Below are 27,031 nucleotides of genomic sequence, written 5' to 3'. Positions count from 1 at the left end.
AAGGACCACTCCTTGCCCAAGGTTGAGACCTAAGAATTTAGGGGCTGAGACATCAGCCCCTGTCACAGCAAAGAGAGTCTTTGATGACATATTGGTCCCATCTCCATACATGTTTACATCCCTTGGGCTACCAGGAAGCACAGAGCAACATGGGGGGGTTGCTGAGACTTCTGGTTGTTTCACACAAGTCCTAACCCAATGCCATGGACTGCAGGAAAGTCATCTGGGCAATGATCAGCCCTTGGGGAAGATGGGAGAAAAATATTGTGCTCCTGCCACAAATGGGAGGGTGCCCTGGTACAACACCTTTCATTGGAAGCATCACCAAATTGATACCATGCCAAGGTGGTGTGACAGCCCTACCTCATCTTTCTACAGACGCTGCGATCAGCAGGGAAAACATACATGATCTTCTTTGTGGTGGTTATATTTCTTGGTTCCTTCTACCTCATCAACCTCATCCTCGCAGTGGTAGCCATGGCTTATGCAGAACAAAATGACGCCACGATGCTGGAGGAGCAGCAGAAGGAGGAGGAATTCCAGCAGCTCATGGAACAGCTGAAGAAGCATCAAGAGGAGCAAGAGAAGATGGTTGGTGGGAAGTGTGGAGGCCAAAATGAGGGACCTTAGGAATAGGGGGAGAAAAGGGGAGGCAGCAACAAGTGTGGTGGTGCTTCTATTTGTGTAAAATCCAAGAATAAGCCCCATTTGGTCCATAGTAAGCCAAGATAATAATGGGGTAACTATTTTAGGAGTCACAGCTGAATCAAAAAGTTGAGATACTATCCTGGGTGGGGGGGAAAAAAAGGCTGAAAAGATTTAATTTCCACATCCAAAATCCAGCACAGGGAGCACTGGGAGGCAGCAGAGAGGTGCAGCACAGAGGTGCGGGTTCTCTTGAAAGGAAGAGGTGAGAAACAAGGCTTAAAAGGCACCAGAACTAACAATACATCTTCCTGTAGCACATCAAGAGCAGGAAACCTGGCAGAGAGCCTGCACAGGCAGACTATGACCTGGATACAAAAGAAGTGCTCAAGGAAGATAAGGCAGTTGCAGCAAAGATAAATGCATTAGCAAACCATTTGCTTTTGTCCAAGACTGGAAAGAGAAGAGAGGGCTTGAGAGACCCTGTCGGGCCCAGGGATGTCCTGGTGTCCTTGCAGGAGCAGAGGCACAGCTCTCAGGGTCTGGCCTCACTGCTGTCCCCCCACAGCAGATATGAGCAGATACATGTGCCTGGTGCTGCAGTTTGCAGTCAAACAAGCTGGCGTCAAAATGGGTGGTCTCTGAAGCTGCTTGATTTCCACCCATTTCACAGATTCATGGAATATTCTCGGCAAGTTTGCAGATGACAGCAAGCTGAGTGCTGTGGCTGACATGCCTGGGGGATGGGATGCCATCCAGAGGGACCCTCATGTGAACCCCATGAGGTTCAACAAAGCCAAATGCAAGGTCCTGCACCTGGGTTGGGGTAATTCCTGGCATCAATACAGGCTGGGGGAGGGATGAAGGCATTGAGAGCAGCCCTGCAGTGAAGGACTTGAGGGTACTGGTGGATGAAAAGCTGGACATGACCTGACAATGTGTGCTGGCACCCCAGAAAGTCAACCATGTCCTGGGCTGCACCCAGAGCAGTGTGGGCAGCAGGGCGAGGGGGGCATTCTCCCCCTCCGCTCTGTGAGACCCCCCTGCAGTGCTGGGTCCAGCTCTGGGGGCACCAACAGCAGAAGGACACGGACCTGCTCGAGCGGGGCCAGAGGAGGCCACGAAGATGCTCAGGGGGCTGGAGCACCCCCCCTGTGAGGACAGGCTGAGAGAGTTGGGGGGTTCAGCCGGAGAAGAGAAGGCTCCAGGGAGACCTTAGAGCGGCCTCCCAGGACTTAAGGGAGGCCTACAGGAGGGGTGGGGACAAACTTTTTAGCAGGGCCTCTTGCAACAGGACAAGGGGTGATGGTTTTAAACTAAAAGAGGCTAGATTTAAACTAGATATAAGGAAGAAATTTTTTACACTGAGGGTGGTGAAATACTGGCACACGTTTTCCAGAGGTGGTAGATGCCCCATCCCTGGAAACATTCAAGGTCAAGTTGGACGAAGTTCTGAGCAACTTGATCTAGTTGAAGATGTCCCTGCTCATTGCAGGGGGGTTGGACTAGATGACCTTTAAATGTCCCTTCCAACCCAAACTATTCTATGATTCTATGGATACCGGGTTGGGAGGGACCTCAGGGATCATCTGGTCCAACCTTTCTTGGCAAAACCAGTCTAGACAAGAGACACTCGCTCCAGTGCTGGGGTGTTACCTTAGCCCCTCTCTGGTCCTTGGGAGTCTCTTTTCAGCACAATAGGCCTATAAAAACATGGGCAAAAGTTTCTGTGATGCTTGATACTGCAGCCCAGCCATTTTCCATCTCTAATCATCATTTTGGTCTATGTCAGCAATGTCCACAGGGGACATCCCTGCAAATCTAACTGTTAGTCTGGGCAAAAGACCAGCTTCCTTGCATGTAGAGAGAGACACAAAACAATGTTTTCCTCTCTCTCTAGAGTCTCTATCTCTCATTGCTTCTCTGTGCCAAGCCACAACATCCTCCGAGGAAGTGGCTTGCTCTTATCTGTCTGGTGCTGTTGGCAGGATGGGTCTAAGCAAGCCCTGCCCGAGGGATGGGGACACCAGGGCTGGGCATAAAGCTGGTGCTGTAGCCAGTTCCCTGAGCAAATTAACCAGTGAGTTGCCCAAAGGATTTATTAAGGGATGATACTCCTTTATTGTCACCTATAGAAATGGAGAAGGCAGAGGGAATAAGGCTGAGAGTGAGGGAAAGCGCCTACAAAAAATGGGGGCTCAGATCCATTTAATAACCAGTGACCCAGCGTAGAAACTGTGTTCCATCTCAGTGATGGAACAGAGAGGTTCCCACTCCTCTGCGGCATCCTTGATGTGACCAGAGGGTGTAGTAACATTGAAATATTAATACCACTGTCAGGAAAAAAAAAAAAAAAAAAGAAAATAATCGCATGTGCAAATGAAAATCTAATAAAACAACACTTGGGGAAAAAAAATAAATTTTGACCCAAATCTTCACAAATTCAGTGCAAGTCAAAAAATTCTGGACATTGCATTTCAGCAAGAGCCTTGAAGATTTTGTTTCTTCCCCATTTGGGATGAAAGCCTGTTTCAAAGATTCAAGTTTCCTGCCAGACAGAAATTAGAAGGTTTGCACAGTTTTGTCCTTATGAATTATTCACCCTGAGCAAATTTGAACAGAATAATACTGCTGTGTGGAGAGCTTGGTATGGTGGGGTGTGCAAGTGAAAAGGAAAGGCTTGCAACAATTAGCTACTGCAAATTGTCATCCCTCATTGTTGCTCATGAGGATGTGAGTTTGCTGCCCAGGACCTGCAGCAGCAGACTTTGGAGTCACAAAGTCCTGCCCAGGGTGGTCCTGGGGCTCAGCTCGCTCCCCTCCTTAGCCTGGTGCCCTGCAGCGATTGCGGGACGGTCCCGATGGCTGCAGACACAGGGGTGACAAGGACGTGGGTTGCTGCAGTTGCAGGACCGGCGGTCCAGCAGCGGTTCCCTGCCCAGCAGCACGGCCGAGAAGGAGCGCGACTCGGACCTGAACAGTGACCAGGACAAGGCAAAGAACTGCAACGGGCAAGTGGTCCCCAAGGTTGTGCTGGAGCGGTCCGCTACGGTGATTGATGTACGTGCTCTGTTCTGTCTCTGCCATCCCTTGAGGGTCTCCACCCCAATAACCCCAGTGGAGGGACAGACTTGTTGTGGGTTGGGCCCTACAAGTCTTTCTTTCCCATGTTGCACCCCGAGGTCTCTCCAGACCAGGCCCTCTTTTCTGTGCATTCAATAGCCCTCAGCGCTCTGCATTCACCCCCTGTGGCCTCCTCTCCTTCTAGTTCAATCCAACCAATGAGCCGGAGAAGTCAGACCACAACCACCTCACTGTGGGCAACCAAGATGGGCCAGGCCTCGAGAAGAGGGTGGGGAGCGCCATCAGCGTCATCTCCAATGCTATGGAAGGTACATTCTTCCCCAGCCTGGGGGAGGGCTGGGTGTGCCAGCTGGTTTAGCCCAGCTGTTGTGCGTTGGTGGGCGTGGGGTCCTCAGCACACACCCGTGATAGCAGCTGTCCCAAATCTCCAGCCCCACACAAGGGGTGACTCTGGACCTGGGGTCTCCATACGGGGTCAGTGCACTGCAGCAATGCTCAAGCAAAAGCTTTTCATCCCAGCTCAGTAGGATGATGCCTGGAGGCAATAATACAAAATCTCATGCAAATGAATGGGATTGCAATTGATTTCAGCAGTCTCCAGAGTCAGCTGAGAGCTGTTGAGTGGCTTCCCAGAGCTGCTGTCTCAACTTCAGCAAAAAGTACCTCAGACTCAGCAATAACAGGTTTCTCAGCCCCGTCCTCCCTGAGAGTGGGCACCAAACCCTCTGGTCACTCCAGAGCAGTTCCCTTGGATGTCCCTGCAATCTCAGTGTGGCAGGGACACCTCAAATCCTGCCCAGGTGCTGAGAGCAGGATTGAACCCACAATTCCCTAACTAATCTGCCTTTCCATCCCTCTCTGGTTTGGAGGGTAAGGTCTGCAACATCACTGTGCCTGGGCATGGGAAGGCTCTTCCTTTTAGCCCCCATACTAAACTTACAGATGGTCTAGGGCTGGTTCAGAACCTCAGGAGGGGTCTCTTCTAGTGGATTAGCACTCGCCCCACCCAGGGGAGAACAGGATAAGCCTACACTGATGTCATTTTTCTTTCTTGCCCTCAGAGCTGGAGGAAGCTCACCAGAAGTGCCCGCCTTGGTGGTACAAATTTGCCCACACGTTTCTGGTCTGGAACTGCTGTCCCCTGTGGCTGAAGCTGAAGGAGTTTGTCAAGCTGGTGGTGATGGACCCCTTCGTGGACCTGGGCATCACCATCTGCATTGTGCTCAACACACTCTTCATGGCCATGGAGCATTACCCCATGACGGAGGAGTTTGAGAACGTGCTCTCCGTGGGGAACCTGGTAGGCAGCTACAAGCATCCTGTCCTTCCCCATTTAGAGCCACGGCAGCCACACCACCCACCCTGGTGGGCAGATCCCCTCTGCTGCCATTGTGTCACCTGAACAGCATGCATGCATGCCTTGAAACGCACCCCAGCTGCTGAGAAAGTGCTGCAGGGGCTGATCACAGCATGCCTGGACTCCAGGATGGCTCAGATCAAGGGAAGTGATATGTGGATGAGATCCATCTTCCCCTGCTCCTCTTCTGCTGCAACTTCTGTCTCACTTGGTGCATCTCAGCAATGCCAGTGTGGCTGTGGACTTGCAGAGGTGTCGTCCCGAGCCATCTTCTACATTGCAACCCAGGGTCAGGCATGAGCTGCTGCCAGCTCTGGCTGACAACACAGCATCCTCATGATGCTGGGTGGCCATGTGGCAGAGCAGGGGCCAATTCAGATGCTGGGAGCAAACAAGTCCCCACGGAGCAGGAGGCAATAGTGCTAGCAGCATTTAAAAAAAAAAAAAATAATCAGGACTTTTCCCAGTGAAATCACTGCAAATCTGGGCTGTTCTGATTTCACGGGTGTATTTAGCAACCAGCTGTGGCTGGTCCTGCTTGGAGCTCAGAGTAAATGACTTTTCGCTGGATGCAATCTGCTGGTGGGACAAGTCCAGGAGGCCCCTGTTAGCTCTGGGAAATACAGCTAAGGGATGAGAGAGCTCACCACCTCCTCTCCAGCCACCTTGTCCTGCTCCAGCACCTGCCGGGGCCTCTCTGTGCACAGGCACTGGAGTGACACATGCCGGTGCCTGAGCCCTGGCGGGCAGGATGACGCTCAGCACATAGCTGCTTTGTCTCTGGTTTCATTCAGGAAATACAAGGGGATTAATCGGCTGTTGCTCGAAGCACAGTCACGCTGCAAAGACAGCTCTGGCTTTTTCTTCGGGCCAGCAGTGGTTTGTGGCTGCATGTACACCCCAGTGCCGGTGGGGATAAGGATGATTTGCTGGGAAGGGCCAGGGAGGGGTGGGAGCAGGAAAAGCAGCTCCCACTGAGCCACAGCCTCGCCCCACATCACCTGCCCATGCCCAAGATGACGGCTGCAGTGCCTGCTGCCCGTCCCGCTGCAAGCAGAAAAGTGGCCAGGCTGTAAATGAAAAGAGCAGCAATCAGCTGGCAGGAGCAGAAAAGGGGACATTCATGGGCTGGCAGGCAAAGGGGCATGTCGAGGATCATCCCCTGGGATGCTGGTGCAGAAGTCTCCCTGCAGCCTCTCTTCCCTGCAAAGTGGAGGCAAGGACCTGTGTATCCCAACACGATCCACATCCAGGGCAAAATTTGTCACCGGGCCCCTCTGCACATGCTGTGTCATGGAATTACATCAAGGTTGCTAATTGTCACATTGCTGATTCCGCTCCGGAGTAATGTGATAATGCACAGCCTTGTTGTAGTCCCAGGATAAGAGTAATGTGTAAAAGCTGGATCAGTTTTCGCAGGGCTCAGGGAGGGGCAGGGGCATCCCAGTAGCAGCCCAGTTCCCAGTGCTGGGAATCTCTGTGATTTGGCAGTCATTCACAGGGGGTCCCTTTGACAACGAAACTTTTATTTTTCATTTCCACCTGGGAACACACACCCTTGTGTCTCTCAAAGACTGCAATCAGCCACCAGTACTCCCAGCCTGGCTTCACAAGCCACACTGGGCATCAGATGGGGAGCTTGTTCCCAACTGGAACTGGACCTAATGGGATGAAACCTTTGGGAATACACCAGAAAAGAGAGATGCTACCCACCCCACACCAAGGCTCGGCCCTGGCTTACAAGCAAAGTGACAAGGTGCTGTTTCCCACAGGTCTTTACGGGGATCTTCACGGCGGAGATGGTTCTGAAGCTCATTGCTCTGGACCCCTACGAGTATTTCCAGCAGGGCTGGAACATCTTTGACAGCATCATCGTCACCCTGAGCCTGGTGGAGCTGGGCCTGGCCAATGTGCAAGGGCTCTCCGTGCTCCGCTCCTTCCGCTTGGTACGTGCCACGGGGCCGAGGTGTGCCTGGGGGTTTTGGATGCAGTTGCCATCAGGGTGGTCACCAACTTGTCCCCTGTTAAAGATAACACTGACAGTCAAGCTAAATATTTAGGAAAGTCAGAGTCTGTGCTCTTTGCAAAGCAGTTGGGTGTTTAGACCCTCCTGCCTTAATAAAACTGTCACAGAAGGTCTAATCCCAGCTTTGCAGACTTGCTGACACCTTGTGGCAATGAAAGCCCCAGGAAAATCAATGCCTTGTCTCCTTGCTCCTCCTAGCTGAGGGTTTTCAAGCTCGCCAAGTCCTGGCCCACCCTCAACATGCTCATCAAGATCATCGGCAATTCAGTGGGCGCCCTGGGGAACCTCACGCTGGTGCTGGCCATCATCGTCTTCATCTTCGCCGTGGTGGGGATGCAGCTTTTTGGAAAGAGCTACATAGAGTGCGTGTGCAAGATCTCCCTCGACTGCACGCTGCCCCGCTGGCACATGCATGACTTCTTCCACTCCTTCCTCATCGTCTTCCGAATCCTCTGTGGGGAGTGGATCGAGACCATGTGGGACTGCATGGAGGTGGCCGGCCAGACCATGTGCCTCATCGTCTTCATGATGGTCATGGTCATTGGGAACCTCGTGGTGAGTCTTGGAGCTGGGGTGGACCCTCAATGAAAGGGGGGGGGGGGGGGTGAGGACAGAGGGTGTCATGGTGTGGGGACACCTCTGTCCCTCGCTCACTGGCCAGTGCTGTCCAGCTCAGCTCATCTACAGGGCCATGCCTGTAGGCGTGCTCTTGTTGGAGCTGTACAGCAGTCCAGGCAAAAGTCCAGGCTTGATCTCTCCCCTGCAGAACCGCTGGGGATGTGCTGTGTGCTCAGCTCTGTGTAAAGCAGGGTAAGAAGCAATTTCTGAGGGACCTTCAGATGAAACCAAATCAGGAACAGAAGGAGAAACTGATGCATGGAAAATTTAACAATGAGCTTTAGGCAGATGCGTCAGCAACTCTGGGACAAAAGAGGGCTTATCTTCAACTGTACTTTCTTCTCCATATGGCTTTTCAGGCTTTCCTTCCCTGTTTCCCATTCTCCTGAGATGAGGGATGGAGGCAGTGTTATATCCAGCTCACCCCAGGGCTGGCCCTTTGCTCCCAAGTGCTTTTGGGATTAGAACCCCCCAGAAGGCTTTTGCAGATCCCCAGCATCCCCAGTCCTCACCACAACCCAGGTGACATCCAGGGGAAGCACAACCCCTCCACAACACATGGCTCCTTCCCCCAGGTCCTGGTGAACCCCTGGTCACCATCACCCTCCCTGCCTGCTCACTGCCTTCCCACTAACCCAAGATGCTCACTGACAACGCTGCAGGTCTGCAGTTCCAGGCAAGCACGAAATCCTTTCTAAACTTGGTAACCCTCTCTCTGGCGGCTTTGAAGCTTGTTTTCCAGGCTGTGTGGGCTCTGCTCTCCCCTCTTAAGGAGCAAGGAAGGGGAGGGAAGCGTGGCAGCTTGCCGAATCGCTGCTATTACTTGCCAGGATTGTGTAAGCCCTTTGGAATTTGCTTTGAAAAACTATCTGCTGAGGGAGCTGCTGACACCTCCCTCCCCACGGTGGAGCAGCCACCGAGCCCCGGGCTGGCACAGCCCTCCAGAGAGGTGAAAGCAGCCCCAGGGAGAAACCCAGACCACCCCACGGCCCGGGTCAGGAGTAGGGCAGCTTGGAGTGTCCCACTTTGAGGGCAGAAAGTTGGGATTTGAGTGCTGCTTTGCTTCCCTGGCTTGTGCCAGGTATTTGGGGCTTTGACCTGGCCTCCACAGCAGCATGGAGAGCCATGCTGACTGCAGACCTCACCCTGGGGTGTCCTGGGGTCTGTGCTGGGTGGTGCTGAGCAGCCGTGCATGCATCGCCTCGCAGTGGGAAGCAGCCCGATATACCCCCAGGCTGCCCATCACCCAGCATTCAGCAACAGTTTGTAATGCTACCTTTCAAGGGGGAACGCGTTCATTTGAATTGCTGTGCTGAATCAGGCTGAAAATCACCCATAAACAGCAGGAGCATCTCCAGAACAGTCTGCAGAGAGCGCAGGAGCTTAAAGACTGGGAACTGCAGCTGGGGCTCCCTGGAGACCCTCCCCAAAAGGGGCTCAGGAAACCTTTCCTCTTCTGGAGTTTTTGGAGTAGGACAGCCCACCCACCCCTCCAGGAAACTTTCCTGGAGAAAATATGGGGGCAGCACTATTTTCAGCTGGTGAGAGGCAGCCCTTCTGGAGGGACACCAGCTTTCCGGGCAAGCTTTGCAGCTCCTGCTGTTCTCTGTGCTGCTGCAAGGGGTTCATTTAAAGCTAAGTAGAGAAACATGGTGCACAACCACCTACAGAGCCATGTCTGCCCTCTTCATCCTCTCTGCCAAGCTCTCCTGGACATGTCTCCGGTATTTCCGAGTCCTGAAGCCTGTCCTGCACAGCCTCCTGAGCATCCTGCTGCAGGGAGGTGTGCTTATCCCCACTTCCCCTGCAGAGGAATAAGGTGGCGGCCAGTCGTCCTTTACTGTTAATGACACTTTGAGCATTTCCTTTGGGGTTATTAAGGGAAAAGGGAGGAAGTCAGTCGGGTGACAAGGTAATGGACTCCTGTCCAAAAACCCCAGGTCCAATAGCAACTATTAGCTGTAATTGGTACTTAACATAAGTATTAAACTGATGGGATAGCAGGGATTTATTTAAAGATGCGATTTAAGTCATACGGTATGTGAAAACAGCAGTGACCTTGAATAGCAGCTAATTCCCTTCTCAGATACGCTGCTGGCACAAAAAGGCACAAACATCAACAGCTGTGGACTTGGCCCATCAGCCACTCTGCGCAGCAAGTGCATGTCTGGGTGCTGCCAATACTCCCATACCCCGGGGAGAGCCCGTCCTGCTCCTCTTCTCATGAGCTGCTCCAGGTTTCTGGCATGCAGCGAGTCCAGCCATGCCAGGCGAGGCTGCGGTGGGGTCCAGTCACGTTTCGGGCATGGTGAAGTAGGAGAGATCTGGGGGAAGCAGGAGAGAGCCTGTGCTTGGGGCTATATAGAGCATTGCCTTTGCATCCCATGAGCTGACTTGTGCTGAGATTAAATGCCACTCTCCCTGGAGCAGAGTGGTCTCTGGTAGAAAGGGAGGAGGTTACGGCTGTGGCTCAGGCTCCTATGTGGCTTCAGAGTGTTGGAGACCCTCAGGAGCTCACTAAGCATCTGAGTCATCAGAGCCAGCAAAGAGGAGAGTTGCAGCTGGGAGGACAAGAAGCAGGTTTATCCCTGGGAAGAGAAGGAACAGAGCTGAGTTACATCCCTGTGGGTGGTGGGGAGAAGCACCACAGGCTTGGAGAGTCCCACGTCGAGACCAGTCAGTCCAAGAGCTCCAAGAGACAAAAGGGAGGGACATGTTGATGGACCCACAGGGAACGTGGCTTGAGAGGGGCTGAAGCGATAACTGGCATCGCTTGTAAATGGATCAGCAGGACCCAAGCAGCTGGGGGTGACACTGAGGGCATTGGAGCCCAGGGAGCAATGAGGAGGAGCTGGACCATGTCCATGTCCTCCAGGAGATGGGGTTGGCATCTCTACAGTCCCTAGAGCTGGGCAACAGGAGGAGGGTGTCCCATGATGTGCTTAACACAAGGGTCTTCTCCACGGACATGACTGGTCCCTGCCGTTCCAGCCTGCAGGGTTGATGTTGGTGCCAGACATCAGTGCCGGTATTTGCTTTTGTCCCCTCCAGGTGCTGAATCTGTTCTTAGCTTTGCTGCTGAGCTCCTTCAGCGCCGATAGCCTGGCAGCATCTGACGATGATGGAGAGATGAACAATTTGCAGATCGCTATTGGCAGGATCACCAGGGGGATCGACTTTGTAAAGACCTCTGTCCTCATGCTGCTCCGCAGGCTGTGGAAGGGGAAGAAGGTAGCCCCAGAGGAAGAGCAAGAGCCCAATAAGAGGGACAACTCTGTGCTAAACCATGTGGACACTGGCCAGGAGCCCAAGTCGGAGTACCTGGACGGAGTCACTGGCAAAGAGCACTTTTTCATGGATGAACTGGACCACATGAATTTCATCAACAACCCCAACCTGACGGTGCAAGTCCCCATCGCCTCAGAGGAGTCTGACCTCTATGAGGAGACGAGCACCCAGTCTGACACTGAAGACGCCAAGGTAAGAAAGGTGGGTGGAAGGGTTTCAACCCAAAAACTGTCATTGAGCCACTCTTGCTGTGCTGCCCGAAGAATGATGTTGGGTTTGGTTACTTTTAGCTTTTCCACAAGGTGCGACATGGGCCAAACTTGGGGTTTTTCAACCTGGCATTTCCCAGTGTAAGCTGGAGGTGAGGGGGGTCCAAGCAGGGGTTTGGCCTGGTTTAGGTCAGGCTATGGGGTTGTTGCTAATGCCGGGGGACCCACTGCACCACAGGGTTGGTGCAAGGGTCAAAGCGCTCAGTTTGGGGTTAAAGATGTCCAAGAGGAATTTGATGCCAAGAAATCTGCTGATGGCACTAACATTAGATCCACTGCTAATGCCTCAGAAAGCATCATCAGGGAGGGTATGAAACCAGATGGAGGAGCTTAGCACAAGCGAACGTGAAGCGATGCATTTTGGATCCAAAGCTGATGAGACAGCTGATGTTGGCATTGCTGTGTCAAGGCACGGAGAGGACTGTCCGGGCTCACAGGTCATCATTCGCCTTGGTGCTCTGGAAGGATGACATGGAGATGCGAGACAAGAAACTTGGGAAGACCTGAGTGGGCACAAAGAAAAGGGTGATAGTCTGGTGGGAAATTACCGCTCCCAACATGGTCACACTGAGGTCCTGGGGAAATACAGGGCAGGGGGGATGCTGCAGTGGAGAGCAGCAACCTCATCAATCTGCAAAGGGGTTTTGTATGAATAACAGAACAGCTCTGACCCAGGGGTTTATCACCACTATTGATGGCAAACATGTCTGCTCAGGAGCTGAAGAGCCTTTGGGAGGTTTGTCCCACCTCGTCCTGCTCAGGGTGGTGTGCTGGGGCAGGAGGCAGTGGTGCTGTTTGGGTGCAACCACAACCGCTGCTGAGTGCCTGGCTGTGACTGCACAGGCAGCCCAAGGCAAGGCAGCAAAATGAAGTAGGACTCCCAAAAGCCCAGAGCCATCCTCCTCCCTCCCTGTCTGAAGGCTCCTTGCAGCTCCACGCAGTGACATGGATCTGGCTTCGCTGGGGCACAGTGCAAGAGGAGAGGATAATCATGATTTTTTTTTTTTTTTTAGCTGGGAAAACAGGGTGTTTTCAGCAGTTGGGGCTGCAACAGGAAGGTGGCAGGAAAGGTGGTGGCTGGTTGTGACCCCCTGCAGTCATGCTGCTTGCTGTGCTCAGAAGGGATAAACTTGCCTGGAGCACCTTGGTCAAGGGAAGGGGCAAGGAGAGTTGCTGTTGTTCCCCTTAGTGTTGCCAGCTGGAGGGCTGAGACTTGGCATTTTTTCCCAAATTTCTCCTACTACAGGTCCAGTCCAGTAGCACTAATCCCCAGCACACCCAGGACATGCACATGGGGCATAGAGTCACACTGCACAGAGATGATGCTAATGCCAACCCATCCACAGTGGGGGGACTCATCCAGCCTGGCCTGTGGGGTCCCCACAGACCTCAGTTCCCCACCACCACGATGTGCTTCCCAGTGCCTGGGGGAAAACCTCGGTGTGCAGCTATCAGACATGTCCCAGCACGGCTCCGGTGTTTTGGGGCTGTGCTCAGCTGACATCTAGAGGCACCTGCTCCAACACCCTGCACAGAGCTTGTGTTTTGAGAGCCCTCCCTGGCTGCTCAGCATGTGCAGGGGGCAAACCACATTTCTCAACCACTGAATATCAGTTCACCCCATCATTGCTGCTAGTTTTGGTGGCTAAATTCAGTCAAGCGTTGACCAAGGTGCAAGCCAGGGGGGTGCATTAACAACCTGAAGAGGCAGAGTGGGCAACAGGCTGGCAGTCATCATATGCATTGACTGCCTAGTAATTAGAAATCAGATGTTAATTGATGGGAGCCCTGATCTGGTCCTCGGGAAAGATTGCTGTGAGCTCGGTGTGTTCACATGCCCTTGATTAGCTCCAGATGGAGCCAAAGCCCGGCACACCGCCTCGCGCGGGGGACACGGGCCACGGGTGACAATTGCAAACCGGGGGGTTTTCTCTGGATGAGCTGCTCAGAAAATGCTGATAAATGCTCTCCCCCTTCCAGCACAGCTTCTGTCTGAGGCAAAGATGTTTTTCAGGGTGAAATGATAGTGGCAGGGTGATGGCAGCAGCGCAGCGGCTCTCTGCGAGCACTTTTGCATCTTATCGTTGATTTATCTTTTGCACCACAAAGCAGCGAGAAGGTGACAGGAACAGCAGCGCTGGTGTGCTGTGGCTGTGCACAGAGTTAGTGCTGTGGCTCAGGGCTCTTGGGGGCTCCTGCAGGCTTTTTGCCTCAGCCCCCCCATGCTGCCAGGCAGGGTGATGTCTCCTGAGATGCTCTGGGCTGTGCACATCAGAGGAATATTGTCAAGTGCTGAGAATTATGGGGGTCACAGGGTGAGTCTGGGTGCACAGCACCTGGATGCCGGTGCTCTGTGCTGGCAAGGATGAGGAAAACCCTGGATTTGGGTGGAAACACCCAGCCAGGCTGGAGGTGCTGTACCAGGTGTGTGCTGGAAATTGCCCTGCAGACCTGCTGGTCATGGGCATGTGGGGGGTCAGGAGCCCCCAGGGCTGGGGTTTGGGGGACCATGCAGTGGGACCAGCACAGTTATCCCTGTCCCCACCTCAAGAAGACCTGCCCTGAGCACCTTTCCCCTGATCTCCAGCACCGCAGGGCTGGTTTGTCCCCACCTCGTGCCTTTGCAAGACTTGTCCTGGAGGCAGATGGTTTCTGTGTGTCCTTCCCCGGGGTCACAGTTTGCCTGGCTGCGTACCGAGGCCTCCTAACCCCCTGTCCCTCCTGTCGCCCCACAGTCCTGGCAGAAGGTGGCCCCACTGCTCCTGCAGAGCCACCAGCCTGTGCCACTGCTACTGCTGCATCCTCCTCCCCAAGACAATGCCCTGCATGTCCCCAGCATGCAGTAACCAGGCTGCAAGAGTCCCCCAGAGCAATGGCTTCTCTTAGAGATGTGGCTGGGTACCCTGAGGCTGCGGGCAATGACAGTGCCTCAAATTACCCCAGGGGGTCTTCCCTGGCTTGTTGGAGGATGGAGTAGCTACTTAATTCACTACTGAATGCACTAGCAATCCTGGAGGAGGATTATCTCCTTCTCATGCAAGCCAACACCACCCTGCATTGGAGATGCTCATCCAAGATCTTCTGGTTCCCAGCTGCTCCCAGGTAGGACAGGCAGGTCTGGGGATCTGCTTCCTCAAGTGTTGCAGAAGGTTTTCTCAGAAAGCCAAAAAAAAAAAAAAAAAAAGGAGGAAAAAATCCCAGGGGCTTGCCAAGGTTTTCTCTTATTATCAGCCCCTCTGGACCTTGCTGAGTGGTGTCTGGGAAGCCAGCCAAGCTGACCTGTGGAGCGGGATGGAGCTGGCAAGAAATATTTGGGATGCAGGTTTTGAACTTGGGTGAACCTCAGCCTAAAAGCCCTTCGGCACGAGCCGAGCCAACAGAATTTGAGAGAAGTGCTGTGGTGGCTGCCCAGGTTTCTGCAGGTCTCATTGAACCAAAAGGTGTTTGGCAGAACATTTCTTAGATGGGGACATGCAAAGGAGGAGGAGGAGGTGAGAAAATCAGCCTGAGATGACGGTACAAGTGGATGGGAGATGGACTTGCTGTGCAGGGAGGAAGGTTGGAGTCAGGGGACCTTTTGCTCCTCTGAACCTGGATGAAAACCAAAGCTTGTGCAAGCTCAGGTATCAACGACCCTCCAAGGTCTGCAGCTCTGGACAATTCAACAACTTCACTCTGGGCTGTGTTTTCATAGGAAAGGGACTCAGAGCAGCCTCCAAGCAAGGGAGTCCCACCAGCCAGCTCCCCCAGTTCTGCCTGGTCTCTGTGGGGGCAGGAGGAGCTGGAAGATCACCAGAGGCAGCCGCAGCCCAGGAGCGTCCCTTCTGCAGGGCAGCTCAGCCTGAATCCTCCTCTCCCTTTGCAGAATCCCCTCTCCAGTGACAACGCGTCGTCCCTGTGCAGCACCGTGGATTACAAGCCCCCACCACCGGAGGAGGAGGAAGTGGCAGAAGAGGCTGAGGCCAGCAACGAGCCTGAGGATTGCTTCACCGAAGGTGAGGGACTGAGTAGGGCACGGGACCCCACGGAGAGGGAGAGGTGGGTGTGGAAGGGCCATTGCCAACCAGTTCTTGCAGCATAATGACCCCCAGGCTCACTTAGCTCAGCCCAAACTCCAAATCCTCCTGTACTACCAGGAAGATGGTTCCCCTGCAGCTCCCCTCTTGTGTGCCCACCCTCCAACCCAGCAGGATCCTGCTCCAGCCTCCACCTAGGAGAGTTTGAAAAGACAATAAAAGCTCAAATAGTGTTGTGTTGGTGGAAACACCCTGGCCAGGAGGTAACCCACAGGTCTTTGTGCCATCCCCAGCCTGTGTGAAGAGGTTTCCCTGCCTCTACGTGGACATTACCAGCGACAGAGGGAAGGTGTGGTGGAACATCCGGAAAACCTGCTTCCGCATCGTGGAACACGACTGGTTCGAGACCTTCATCGTCTTCATGATCCTCCTCAGCAGTGGGGCGCTGGTAGGTCCCATCTTTCACCCTGTCCCATTTGCTCTGCAGCAGCTCCCCAGCTTGGTGGGAGCCCAGGAACATGGGCAGGGCCCAGGCAGCAACACCAGAGGCTCTGGGCACTGCCTGGTTGTCTCCTGTGCAAAATAAAACAGCTGTGGGCAGATGTTTGATTTAAAACCCCATTCGGCTCAGGTCTGCCCAATGTACAGCCTTGCAAGGGTATCTAAGCATCCTCCCCTTGCCTTCCAAGAGCCCTGCATTGGTACAGTCACCCTGGTACCACCCTCCCCAGCATCCTCACGGGCTGTGGTCCATGGGCTCAAGGGGATGCAACCGCCTACAGCCTCTCTTCCTGCTCTTAATGTCAACCATGAACTATTTGCATCATCTATTTAGCTTTATGTGGATGGTTCCTCATTTCACTGGCTGTCAGGAGGTGCTTTACAAATAATTCATGGTTATTATTTTGCTGTTCAGCACTTCCAGTCGCTGACTGCTGCGCCCTCCCAGAACCTGGGTGTCCATTTAAATCAACCTTGTTAAAAAACTGTGCGTCAGCCTGTTGGTCCTCTCCGAGTATTCAGGCTGGATATAACTCAGCTGCAGCTGTAAATACACAGAGCTAAGGGGGAGATGAACTTCTCTGCAAGCTTGGAGGTAAAGAGAGAGGGAAAGAGAACAGAGGGACTGAACTGGGTTTCAGATGTACTTTATAACATGTCTGCATCATGCTCTGAAGTTCAGTTTGGGGATGTCTGAGGCTGTAGCTAGTGCTGGAATCGAAAGCTGTGCTAAGCCAGCTGTGCAACACCTGGCCTGCGTGCCCGTACCTCCGATTGCAATGTTTTACATGCCACACGGACACAGCAGTAATCCAAACTCCTAAGAGCATTTTCAAAACTACCAAAGCATCCAAAGGTGCAGGTTGGTGTCCTGGCTTTTGACTTGTGCTCAGACTGGTGGGAATTTGATGCAGCTGGACATTTGCTTCCGTGAAGCTTTTCTTCAGGACAAACACTGCTCTACATAGTCAACAAGAACTTGCAAACAAAAGTTGGACCCCACATTGATCAGGTGCATCAGTAAATGTCACCTGTAGATAGGTTGTCAACTTTTCAAGCTGCCCCAAGCCCTAGGACAGCAGGGACAATGCAGGCATGGATGCACTGAGCTGTGCAGCAGGTCTAATGGAAGAATGATTATCATGTAGCTCCACGTCTCTTCCAGGCTTTTGAGGACATCTACATTGAACAACGAAAGGTGATACGCACCATCCTGGAGTACGCTGACAAGGTCTTCTCCTACATCTTCGTCATTGAGATGTTGCTCAAGTGGGTGGCCTATGGCTTCAAGGTATACTTCACCAACGCATGGTGCTGGCTGGATTTCCTCATTGTTGATGTAAGTGCTGTCTGATGAGCACCTCTAGAGCCACAGTTAGCCAAGGGATTTGGGAGCATCAGGGGATTGTCACAAGCTGTATTTTAAAGGACAATGGGGTGGCTGTGGAACAAGGGCTTGGACCGTTGCTCAAAAAAGTGACCCCTCCCAGGAAGGGCCACTTCTTCCTCTGGTTGCAGAAACCCTTTCAAACCCTTTCTGTTTTACACTCAATCCAAGAACAAGCCCGTGCTTTTATGAGACCCCAGTAGAGATGTGAAGGCACATAGGATCTCCCAAACGCTCTGTGACAGAGCAGGCCATTCCTCCTGTGCAGTATTTCTCCACCCCCTGTCACCTCCACCCTCACACTCAAGAGTCAGGGACATCCTCCAGCTGGCTGGTCACCAGGGACCCAAGGACTCGATGCCAGTCCATGCGTTCCAAGACAAGACGATGACCACCAGCCTGAGGGAGAGCTGGGGAGAGAGGGAAGGGCAGGAGCTGTAGGGACATGGTTCAGTTGTGTTTCCATCTGAGATGCTGCTAACCCTTTGGGCTGTTCCTTCCAGGTTTCCATCATCAGCCTGACAGCAAACTGGCTGGGATACTCCGAGCTAGGAGCCATCAAGTCCCTGCGGACACTGAGGGCTCTGAGACCACTGCGTGCCCTGTCCAGATTTGAAGGCATGAGGGTAGGTGCCTCCCATGTGAGCTGCTGGCTCTGATATGGACATGCAACACGGCACAGTTCAGCAGTCACCTACATCAGGGACCTATCCCAGTTGGTTTTCAGGGGCCTCCAGGTCACTGGGGTCGATGTTAAGGTACCTTTGGTCCAGTTTGAACCCACTTGATGCCTCTGGGGAGGGTAAGGCTGGGACACAGGGACATGAAGGTCCACATCATTCCTAGCCCAATTCCCTAGCAAGGTCCTCCAATGTCTTTTCTCCCCTTTCAGGTGGTGGTGAATGCCTTGCTGGGCGCCATCCCCTCCATCATGAACGTCCTGCTGGTCTGCCTCATCTTCTGGCTGATATTCAGCATTATGGGGGTGAACCTCTTTGCGGGGAAGTACTACCGATGCATCAACACCACCTCAGAGGAGGTCTTTGACATCAGCGTGGTGAACAACAGGAGCGACTGCATGGCTCTCCTCCACACCAACGAGGTCAGATGGGTCAACGTCAAGGTCAACTTCGACAACGTGGGCTTGGGATACCTCTCTTTGCTGCAGGTGGTACGTAATGAAAGCAGCTGCCACCCCTCCAAGACGTGCATCACTGTAGCAGAGCATCATGATTAGCATCAGGGCTGAAGCAAGACGCTACCCCGATGACCAGACAGGGCCTTAGTTTCTTCGTACCTCCAAAACTGGTATTTAACACCAAAAAAACCTGCAGAGCCAAGGAGGAAAGAGACAGGGTAGAAGATGGGAGGGGAAAGTAAGTGTCACCAGGAAACCACTGCAGATGAGTGTAGGTAGCACTGAGCCTGGAGCTGTGAGAAGTCCTCTGCAGAGCACAGGATGCAGAAGCGAGGAGGGGAGACCTCTCCTCTCCCCCCACCCATTTGAGAAGTTCAGTCTGCTGTAGTCATAGGCTGCAAGAGTTTTGCATGGGAAAGATGACGACTGGAAAAAGAGTGTATGTGTCCGCTGCAGGGCAGTGGGCGAACGCAGACGTGCTTCCACTGAACCCACCGCAGCTGAGCCAGGCAAGCAGAAGGGGAACTACTTACCACAATTTTAATAAAAATATAGGTGTGGGTTCTGTTATTGGGGGGGCTGAGGTTACTCCCATCAGATCCAGGGGAACTGGTGGTTGCACAATCAGAGCATAACCCAAATTGATTAACCAGCTTTAAATTCAGCTTCCTCTTCAGATTTATTGCTCCATCAGATTCAGGAAACAAGATGTTCAGGCTTTTTGTTTAACAAATCAGCAGTAAAAGTTTGTAAAAGATGCAGTCTACCCCACCACGCCACCAGGACTGCTATCCAGCAGATAGCAGAGGCAGCGATACAGAAGTCAGGGCTCCAGAGGTGGCACAGGTTGGGAGTAGGAGGAAGGCAGCCAGCCCCGGCACAGCTCTGCCGTCAGGGAAATGCACTTTGTTTTGGAGGGGAAGGAGTCCATTGCTTCTTTTCCCAGCCTGGTTTGCAGTGGTGTTTTGGGAAGTCCCTGGTAACGTCAGCCACAGAACGGAGCTTGTGTGTGCATATGTGTGCACATGCAAATCTCCGTACCAGGGCATTTTTCTTGTGGATTCAACTCATGGTCCTTCTGCCATTTCCACTGAGAGGCTGCAACTCTGGGCTGAACAGGCGTGCTCAGAACTAAACCCCCAAACTAAACCCCAAAGATGCACCCATGGCCCTCCCCTCCCTCTCTAGCCCCAGATACTTCCCAGTGAATCTGTTCTTCTCCGCTGTCCCCACAGGCAACCTTCAAAGGCTGGATGGACATCATGTACGCCGCCGTGGACTCACGCGAGGTGAGAGGACAAGCGGGGATATCTCACAACTGGCACCAAGCGTCGCTCATCCCACTGGGCCAGTTCCCTCTGGCAGGCTGGGAGCAGAGTCCTGGGGCCAAGGAGCTCAGCACAGGCTGGAGATGGACCCTCGGCCGCAGTATCCCCTCTGCCCATTGGTGCCAGGGGAACTGCCTGCATCCCACCCATGGCTTTGGCTAGGACAGGGGCCAAAGAGTGGAGAAATGCCCAAAACATTCCCCCTGCTGAGGTGCACAGCCTCGGCTGTGTCCCTTCTGGTGCCTTCTGCCACCCATGTCATTGTCACCTGCATCCCAGCTGTGGCCCCCACACCAGGCTCCCTCCCCACCCAGACTATAGCTGGCGCTAAGCACACTCTTCTCAGCTTCATCTTGGTGGTCCGAAATCCCCGCTCTGCAGTCGCAGATCCAACCCGGAGGGCTCATCCTTCACCCTCCTGTGACATGATGCCCTCCATGTGCCTCTCCAGCTGGGAGGGCTTATCCCATCCTGGATAAAGCGCCTGGCTCGCCTTGAGCAATAAATGGGTTATTAAAACAGAGCAGCCAGCATTTAACCTTTGGGCTAAATGGTTTAGTAATAAAAAATGTTTTGAAGGGTTTCATGCAGAGGCTGTTTCTACTGTGATCCATCCCAGAAAGGGTCCCCACGCCAGCCCATGTGTGCACACACTGCCATGAGCCAAAGCTCTAAGTGAGCAGACTTGCCCGTGCCCCGCTGTGGGGACCAGCCCCGCACACCCACGGGCCTGAATGTATTGTTTTCGTTGCCTTTTTTTAGCATCAGAAACAGCCGCTCTGCTCACCTCGGCTGCAGCTGCCAGCACTCCGCAGAGGAGCTGCTTCCAGCTCCCTCTGAAAATGGCTTGGTCTCGTGCCTCCCCAAACACCTGGGGCAAAGCTGTTTTGGGAGGAAATCTGCTCACTTCTGACAAGAGCTTTCCTCAAAATGGGGGAAGCTGGTTGTGACACCTTGGGATGTCTCCTTGATGAGGAGCATTTTCTGAGGCTGCCAGGTGATGCCACCCCCGTGCGATGGCATGGCATGAATTAAACCACTTTTCCTTTCCCCCCTTGGGTATGTTTCAGCCTTTGGAAAGCTGATTATGAGGAAGAAATTCAAGTTTGCTCATTGATATCACTGCCGCTGGACATCCTTTCCTATTCCCCAGCTCATGCCATGGGATTGGGGGTCAGCACATCCTTGTCCCCCAGCTGGTGCCACGTGGATGTCCCTTCCCGTGGCTGCTCCCACAGGGGCCACTAAACCTGCACAGCATCTGCCAAAGGTTTTGGAGTAGCCACCACCACAGCTCTGTCCCAATAGTGACCCCTTGTCAGGGGGCTTGGGGACACGTTTTCCAGAGAGGGTTAGTCTCACATTTCCCATCTCTCCTGGTCAGATTGAAGAGCAGCCGGTGTATGAGATCAACATCTACATGTACATCTACTTCGTCATCTTCATCATCTTTGGTGCCTTCTTCACCCTGAACCTCTTCATTGGTGTCATCATCGACAACTTCAACCAGCAGAAGAAAAAGATAAGTATTTTCTGGGTCCTGCAGCCACTGCTGCCTCCTGGGCTGCTGGTCCAGGATGGAGAGGACTAGCACAGGGGAGACCAGCACTGTCATGGGGTGAGGGGACCAGGGCCACCATGGTTTGGATGGACCCCAGGGTCCCTCTGCAGCCTGAATTGCCGGTATAGGTTAGTGGCTTCCTGAACAAGGAGAGCTGGACAAACGGCACCTGGGGATTTGTGTCCTGGCCACAGAATTTATGGAGGATTTCATTTATGGATGCAGAGGGAGGAGGCAAGGGGGGCTGTGTTTTCTCTTGCCTGTGTCACAGCAGGCATGGCTGTATGCTTGTGCCATCACTTTTATTTTCTTTTCCACCCTGTGACCCTTTCTCATCATCTTTCCATGCATCAAGGAGAGACTCAATGTCTACTTTCAAGCAAGCAGCACAGGACTAACATCCCTGGGCTCCCAGAGGGAGAAGCAGGACGAGGGTGGGTAACATGGAGCACGTTGTTTGTGCTGAGCAAGCTCTGAAGCACATCGAGATGCTGCCTCAGTGCCAGCAGGATCTGGCTAGCAAGGAGAGGGTGAGCCCCAGCAGGGCATGGGGTGCCCCACTCACTGCAGCAGGCTGGGAGGCAGCATCTCACCTCTGCAGGAGGAAACTGCAGCGCTGGCGTGAGCACCCATGGGTGTTGTGAACTAGGGGAAAAGGCATAGAAACAGGCAAGTAGGGAGGAAGCAGGTGTCACTGAGTCAGTGCAGTGAGCAATTCCTGGTAGGAGCTCGGCTGGAGAAGCTTGGTGGGAAGGAGTATGGTCAGAGAAGCTTGGTAGGAAGAGGCGAGTTCCCAGGACTAACAGCAGTGATTCCCTTTATACTTTGGAGGCAAAGACATCTTCATGACAGAAGAGCAGAAGAAATACTATAATGCCATGAAGAAACTTGGCTCCAAGAAACCCCAGAAGCCCATCCCCAGGCCATCGGTATGTTGGGTTAATCACCCTGGAGTGCAGCAGGGAGGGAGCACTTCAAGCCATCAGCTGTCCCAAATGGCTGAGAAGGGTCTAGGGAAGACCATTAGTCAGGGCAAGGAGCCAAATCCTGGCTCCCCGCTGATACTCTTCAGACAGGACCTTGCTAAGAGCTGGGGCTTCAGAAGAGATTCACATCCTGCAAACTCCTCTGGGTCTGCTCTTCAGCCCTGGGTCTGCTGGCAAGGGCAAGGGGGGGATCCCTTTTGCAGGGATTAGGGTCTTCTCCTACTCAGCTCCCAGCTCCTCTCTCGAAGGGAGTTAGACTCAGGGAAAGCTCAGCTTTCAGTACTCCTAGAAGGGACACTGGTTCAGCCAGCATATACACAGTTGTGACTTGGGTTTGGTTTTGAAAGCCCTGCTCAAGTGAGGCCTTTTCCATGTGTTTATTTTTGCCCTGATGCATTAGCTGCAGATATAATTAGAAAGAAACTGTCCCCTGTGCCCACACCTCCTGACCTTGGTGTTACCAAATGGGCTTCATCCTGCGAGGTATCCTTCTCCCATAGCTTTTGGGGCCATGAGACCTGTGAACTGGCCACAACCCTGAGGTTTCCTACACTGTTTTAAATACAGTTCCTTCTCTTTCTGTTGTGTCATTTGTTTTATGTGTGTCTGTCCTGTGTTCCCACCTCACCTCTGGTTCTCCATCATCACCCACATGGTCCTTACGGCAGAACAAGTTTCAAGGGATGGTGTTTGACTTTGTTACCAAGCAAGTGTTTGACATAACCATCATGATCCTGATTTGTCTTAACATGGTGACCATGATGGTCGAAACAGATGATCAAAGTGAACTCAAAACATCTGTTCTCTACAAGATAAACCTGATCTTCATCGTCATCTTCACCGGAGAGTGTGTACTCAAAATGTTCGCCTTGCGTTACTACTACTTCACTATTGGCTGGAACATCTTTGACTTTGTGGTGGTCATCCTCTCCATCTTAGGTGAGTCCTGTTGGTCCCACCAGTTCCTCAGGGGTCCCACTGGATAATGAAGAGTGGAAATGATCTAGTCGATCCACAGCCACCAAGCTGTCACTGGTGACCCCCCACCCTTTGAGCAGGGCCAAGCCAACAGGACCCTGAGACAAGACAGATGTGAGGCCACTCCATGCCACCAGGCTGGATGAGGGGCTGGGGATGTGCCTCACTCCTCCTTGGTGTTAGGTTCCCCTTGTCTCCATGTTGCCTGGCTGCACCACTGAAACAGAGCAGCCAGCATTTAACCTTTGGGTCCGTGCTGAGATATTTTTAATATGTTCCCTTTGCCTCCGAAGGAGCAGAGAGCTGTGAACCATCAGGGGTGGCCTCATCTCCCTGTATCTGCCCAGCTCTGGCGGATGGAGCAGAGTAGCTCCACCTCACCTCCCTACATTGGCTGCAGAGCAAGGTGAACTCACCTCTTCTTCATCCCTTCACAGGTATCGTCCTCTCAGATATCATAGAGAAGTACTTTGTATCACCCACCCTCTTCAGGGTCATCAGGCTGGCAAGGATTGGCCGTGTCCTCCGGCTGATCCGAGGGGCAAAAGGCATCCGAACTCTCCTCTTTGCTCTGATGATGTCCCTGCCCGCCCTGTTCAACATCGGTCTTTTGCTTTTCCTCGTCATGTTCATCTACTCCATCTTTGGGATGTCCAACTTTGCCTATGTGAAGAAGGAGGCGGGGATCGATGACATGTTCAACTTTGAAACTTTTGGGAACAGCATCATCTGCCTCTTCCAGATCACCACATCGGCTGGATGGGATGGCCTCCTCAGCCCGATCCTGAACAGCGGTCCCCCTGACTGTGACCCTGACCTGGAAAACCCTGGCAGTTCAGTAAAAGGGAACTGTGGCAATCCTTCCATCGGCATCTTCTTCTTCTGCAGCTACATCATCATTTCCTTTCTCATTGTGGTGAACATGTACATTGCCATCATCCTGGAGAACTTCAATGTGGCCACGGAGGAGAGCAGCGAACCCCTCTGTGAAGATGATTTTGAAATGTTTTATGAAATCTGGGAGAAGTTTGACCCAGATGCCACACAGTTCATTGCGTACAGCACCTTGTCTGACTTTGTAGACACCTTACAGGAGCCACTCAAAATTCCGAAGCCGAACAAGATCAAGCTAATCACCATGGATCTACCAATGGTTGCTGGTGACAAAATCCACTGTCTGGACATCCTCTTTGCCCTGACTAAGGAAGTGCTGGGAGACTCAGGAGAAATGGATGCCTTGAAGGCCACCATGGAGGAGAAGTTCATGGCTGCAAACCCCTCGAAGGTTTCCTATGAACCCATAACCACCACGCTGAAAAGGAAACACGAGGAAGTCTGTGCTACAAAAATCCAGAGGGCTTTCCGGAGGTACCTACTGAGGCGCTCGGTGAAGCAGGCATCCTACATGTACAGGCACAGTAAGGACGAAGATGCCCTGAGGGAGGACGCACCTGAGAAGGAAGGTCTGATCGCCACCAAAATGCACGAGATGTATGGGAACAGTGGGACAGATGTGGAGACAGCCCCTGCCTTTGATCTTGCACCCGTTCCCAGCTCAGAGACGCGAGATGCTCCTGGAGAAGCAAAAGCGTGGGATAAGGAACGCATTGTGAAAGAGTCGCTGGTATAACAGAAAGAGGCTTCCATCTCTCGCCCAGCCTGAAAAGACTTCATTTGTATCTGCTTTTCAAGAGCTCTTCCATCTACAGATCAGTGGATCTTAGACACTGAGCTAATTTCAGATATTTCAAGTAGACACCTTAACTTTCAAAGCAGGATCTCTTACTGATCCTGGTTTTTACAGCTCACTGCACTTGCAAAGAGTTTAATAATTATTTTTCTTATGAGAATTAAATGTGAAATCTGTTGTTGGTGAAAGAGAAACATTTTAGTTTTGAAATGATCTCATCATGGTAACGATGTTTTTCAGACATTAACAAATGAGTATGGCTGTCCTTCTACTTAAAGTAATTATTTATTAATGTTATTTCACAATTAAGAGATTTTCTTGTATATTATTCTTCCAGAGTGCAGCCAAGTAGCCAGTGAAAGATGAGCCAAGTGAAATAATATTAAGAATAATTACAGAAAAGACAAGGTTTTGTGAACAAAAATCTCCAATGTCTTAAATTAGCACCTTTCTTTTGAATATTTGAATAAGATTTATGGATTTTTTTTTTTTGTTATATACAGAGAAAGTGCAATTATGTCTTAAAGATTTGTTTGCATAGCCAAAACAAAGCATCTGCAGATATGTTCTCAGGGTTAAATATCAGGTTTTAAAGGTCTCTGAATATGCATTGAAATGATAAATCATTCAGGTCTCCATGGTATGAATGTAAACAGTATTTATAGTTATGTTTCTTCTCTGTTTTCCTGTTTCATCCCGATTTTGTGGCAGGAAAGCACTGGACAAAGGTAGAGTTTGGAAAACCTCGTCCAAGAACCCCCAGTCCCCGTAACAAACCCTAGAGGGTTTCTTCAAGCCCCATAGCAAGAGGAAATGTCCCGCTGGAGTGCTCTTGGTTAGCGTTAATTAACGAGACTCATCCCTGGGGATCCAAGCAGGTGTCTGAACCGTCCCTTAAACCCCACTGGCCACCGAGCACCAGGAGCCTGAATGCTCCCACCAGGGTGTAAATCTCAAAATACTCGAGCAAAGCTTCCTTCCCTTGGCTGGGTCTCTGGAGAGGACCCGGTGGCACGTGCTGGGGTCTCTGCAGAGCCTGATGGGGCCAGGCAGGTCCTCACCAGGAAACCTCCCAGCAGAGGAGCATTTTCCCAGGGGGGGAAGGGTTTTGCTGCTCTTTACGCAAAAGGAAAGTAAATCAAGACAAAAGTATAAAAGGCCCCGAGTTCATCTCTGGACCGTCTTCTGCCTTCAAAAGGGAAAAAAACCTGAGATCAAAACAAACATGAACCAAAATGTCTTCCAGTTAAAACAAGGGCTGCTTCTTGAAGCCAAAGGGTCTGTCTTTTTGTATTATTATTATAATTTTTTTTTTTTCTTGGGCTGATTTTGGCGCTGAGCCGTTACGGATGCCCCACGTTCAGGCTGGCCAGGAGCGGTGCTGAGCTTGCTTGCATCCACGTGCTGTCAGCCAGGCGGCAGAGCCGGGGTCTCTCTGCTCATCCCGTAGCGTTGCGCTTTCATTTCCGTGTTGCGTAGGGTGATGCTCCCTGGAACAGGAGCCTGAGCTGCTTTCAGTGGTGTTTGTGTGGGAAGCATCCACGGCGCTGCAGTTTCCAGCCCGGATTGTGGTTCACAATCAATGCTGCTTGTACGTATGTGTCGTCAGTGATGGGAAGAATGCCAAAGAGCAGGATTTGTGTGAGCTAAAGCCATTTTTCTTTGTACATTTCTTAAAATAAACAACCGTAAATGGTCTATTATTATGATACCAAATGCGTTGGTGTGTGTTTGAGGGGAAAAGTGTTTTCCCTGCCCCTGAGAGAGGTAAATGCTCCCTCCCCTTGCTCCAGGGCAGATATGGGGAGCCCCTGTTCATGGCCTTGGCTGGACCTGCCATCCTGAGCAAGACCTGGTGGTCCCATCCTGCACAAGAGACCCCCTGGGCTGCCCACCCCGGCACATCTGACCCAGCCCAGACCCCAGAGCTTCTGCTCTGCCCTTGAACAAGTCCCCTGGAGTCCTTGGTGCCTCTCAGCAGTGAGCCCTGGCTCTAGGAGCTATAGGAGATGCTGCTGCAGGTTCAACCAAAGAGAGAGGTGGGCCTGGAGGAGGTGCAGACCCCCCGAGCTGCTCCATGCCAGGGTCTGTGGGGCCAAACCTGCCCCATCGGTCACACGGGAGCAGTTCAGTATCACGAGGAGAGGGCAGCGGTGGGC

The 27,031-nt window shown here is 52.4% G+C and overlaps 1 protein-coding gene across 1 annotated transcript in view; it reads left to right on the top strand.

Moving 5' to 3' along the window:
* SCN4A (sodium voltage-gated channel alpha subunit 4) overlaps positions 1–24,825 on the top strand; it is a 32,388-nt gene extending 7,563 nt beyond the window's left edge. The window contains 17 exon segments of the mRNA XM_074891776.1: positions 379–591; positions 3,550–3,705; positions 3,914–4,037; positions 4,791–5,029; positions 6,859–7,032; positions 7,311–7,667; positions 10,782–11,210; positions 15,153–15,282; positions 15,597–15,751; positions 16,970–17,143; positions 17,695–17,817; positions 18,084–18,362; positions 19,565–19,618; positions 21,042–21,179; positions 22,043–22,147; positions 22,873–23,143; positions 23,620–24,825. Coding sequence (XP_074747877.1) covers positions 379–591; positions 3,550–3,705; positions 3,914–4,037; positions 4,791–5,029; positions 6,859–7,032; positions 7,311–7,667; positions 10,782–11,210; positions 15,153–15,282; positions 15,597–15,751; positions 16,970–17,143; positions 17,695–17,817; positions 18,084–18,362; positions 19,565–19,618; positions 21,042–21,179; positions 22,043–22,147; positions 22,873–23,143; positions 23,620–24,812 — 4,314 coding nt within the window. The 3' untranslated portion in view covers positions 24,813–24,825.
* Positions 24,826–27,031: the final 2,206 nt, after the last annotated feature.

The sequence above is a fragment of the Strix uralensis genome, chromosome 22 (assembly GCF_047716275.1).
Source record: "Strix uralensis isolate ZFMK-TIS-50842 chromosome 22, bStrUra1, whole genome shotgun sequence".
Lineage (NCBI taxonomy): Eukaryota > Metazoa > Chordata > Aves > Strigiformes > Strigidae > Strix > Strix uralensis.
The sequence above is the reverse complement of the archived record's forward strand: the minus strand, read 5'-3'. Positions and strand labels throughout refer to the sequence as shown.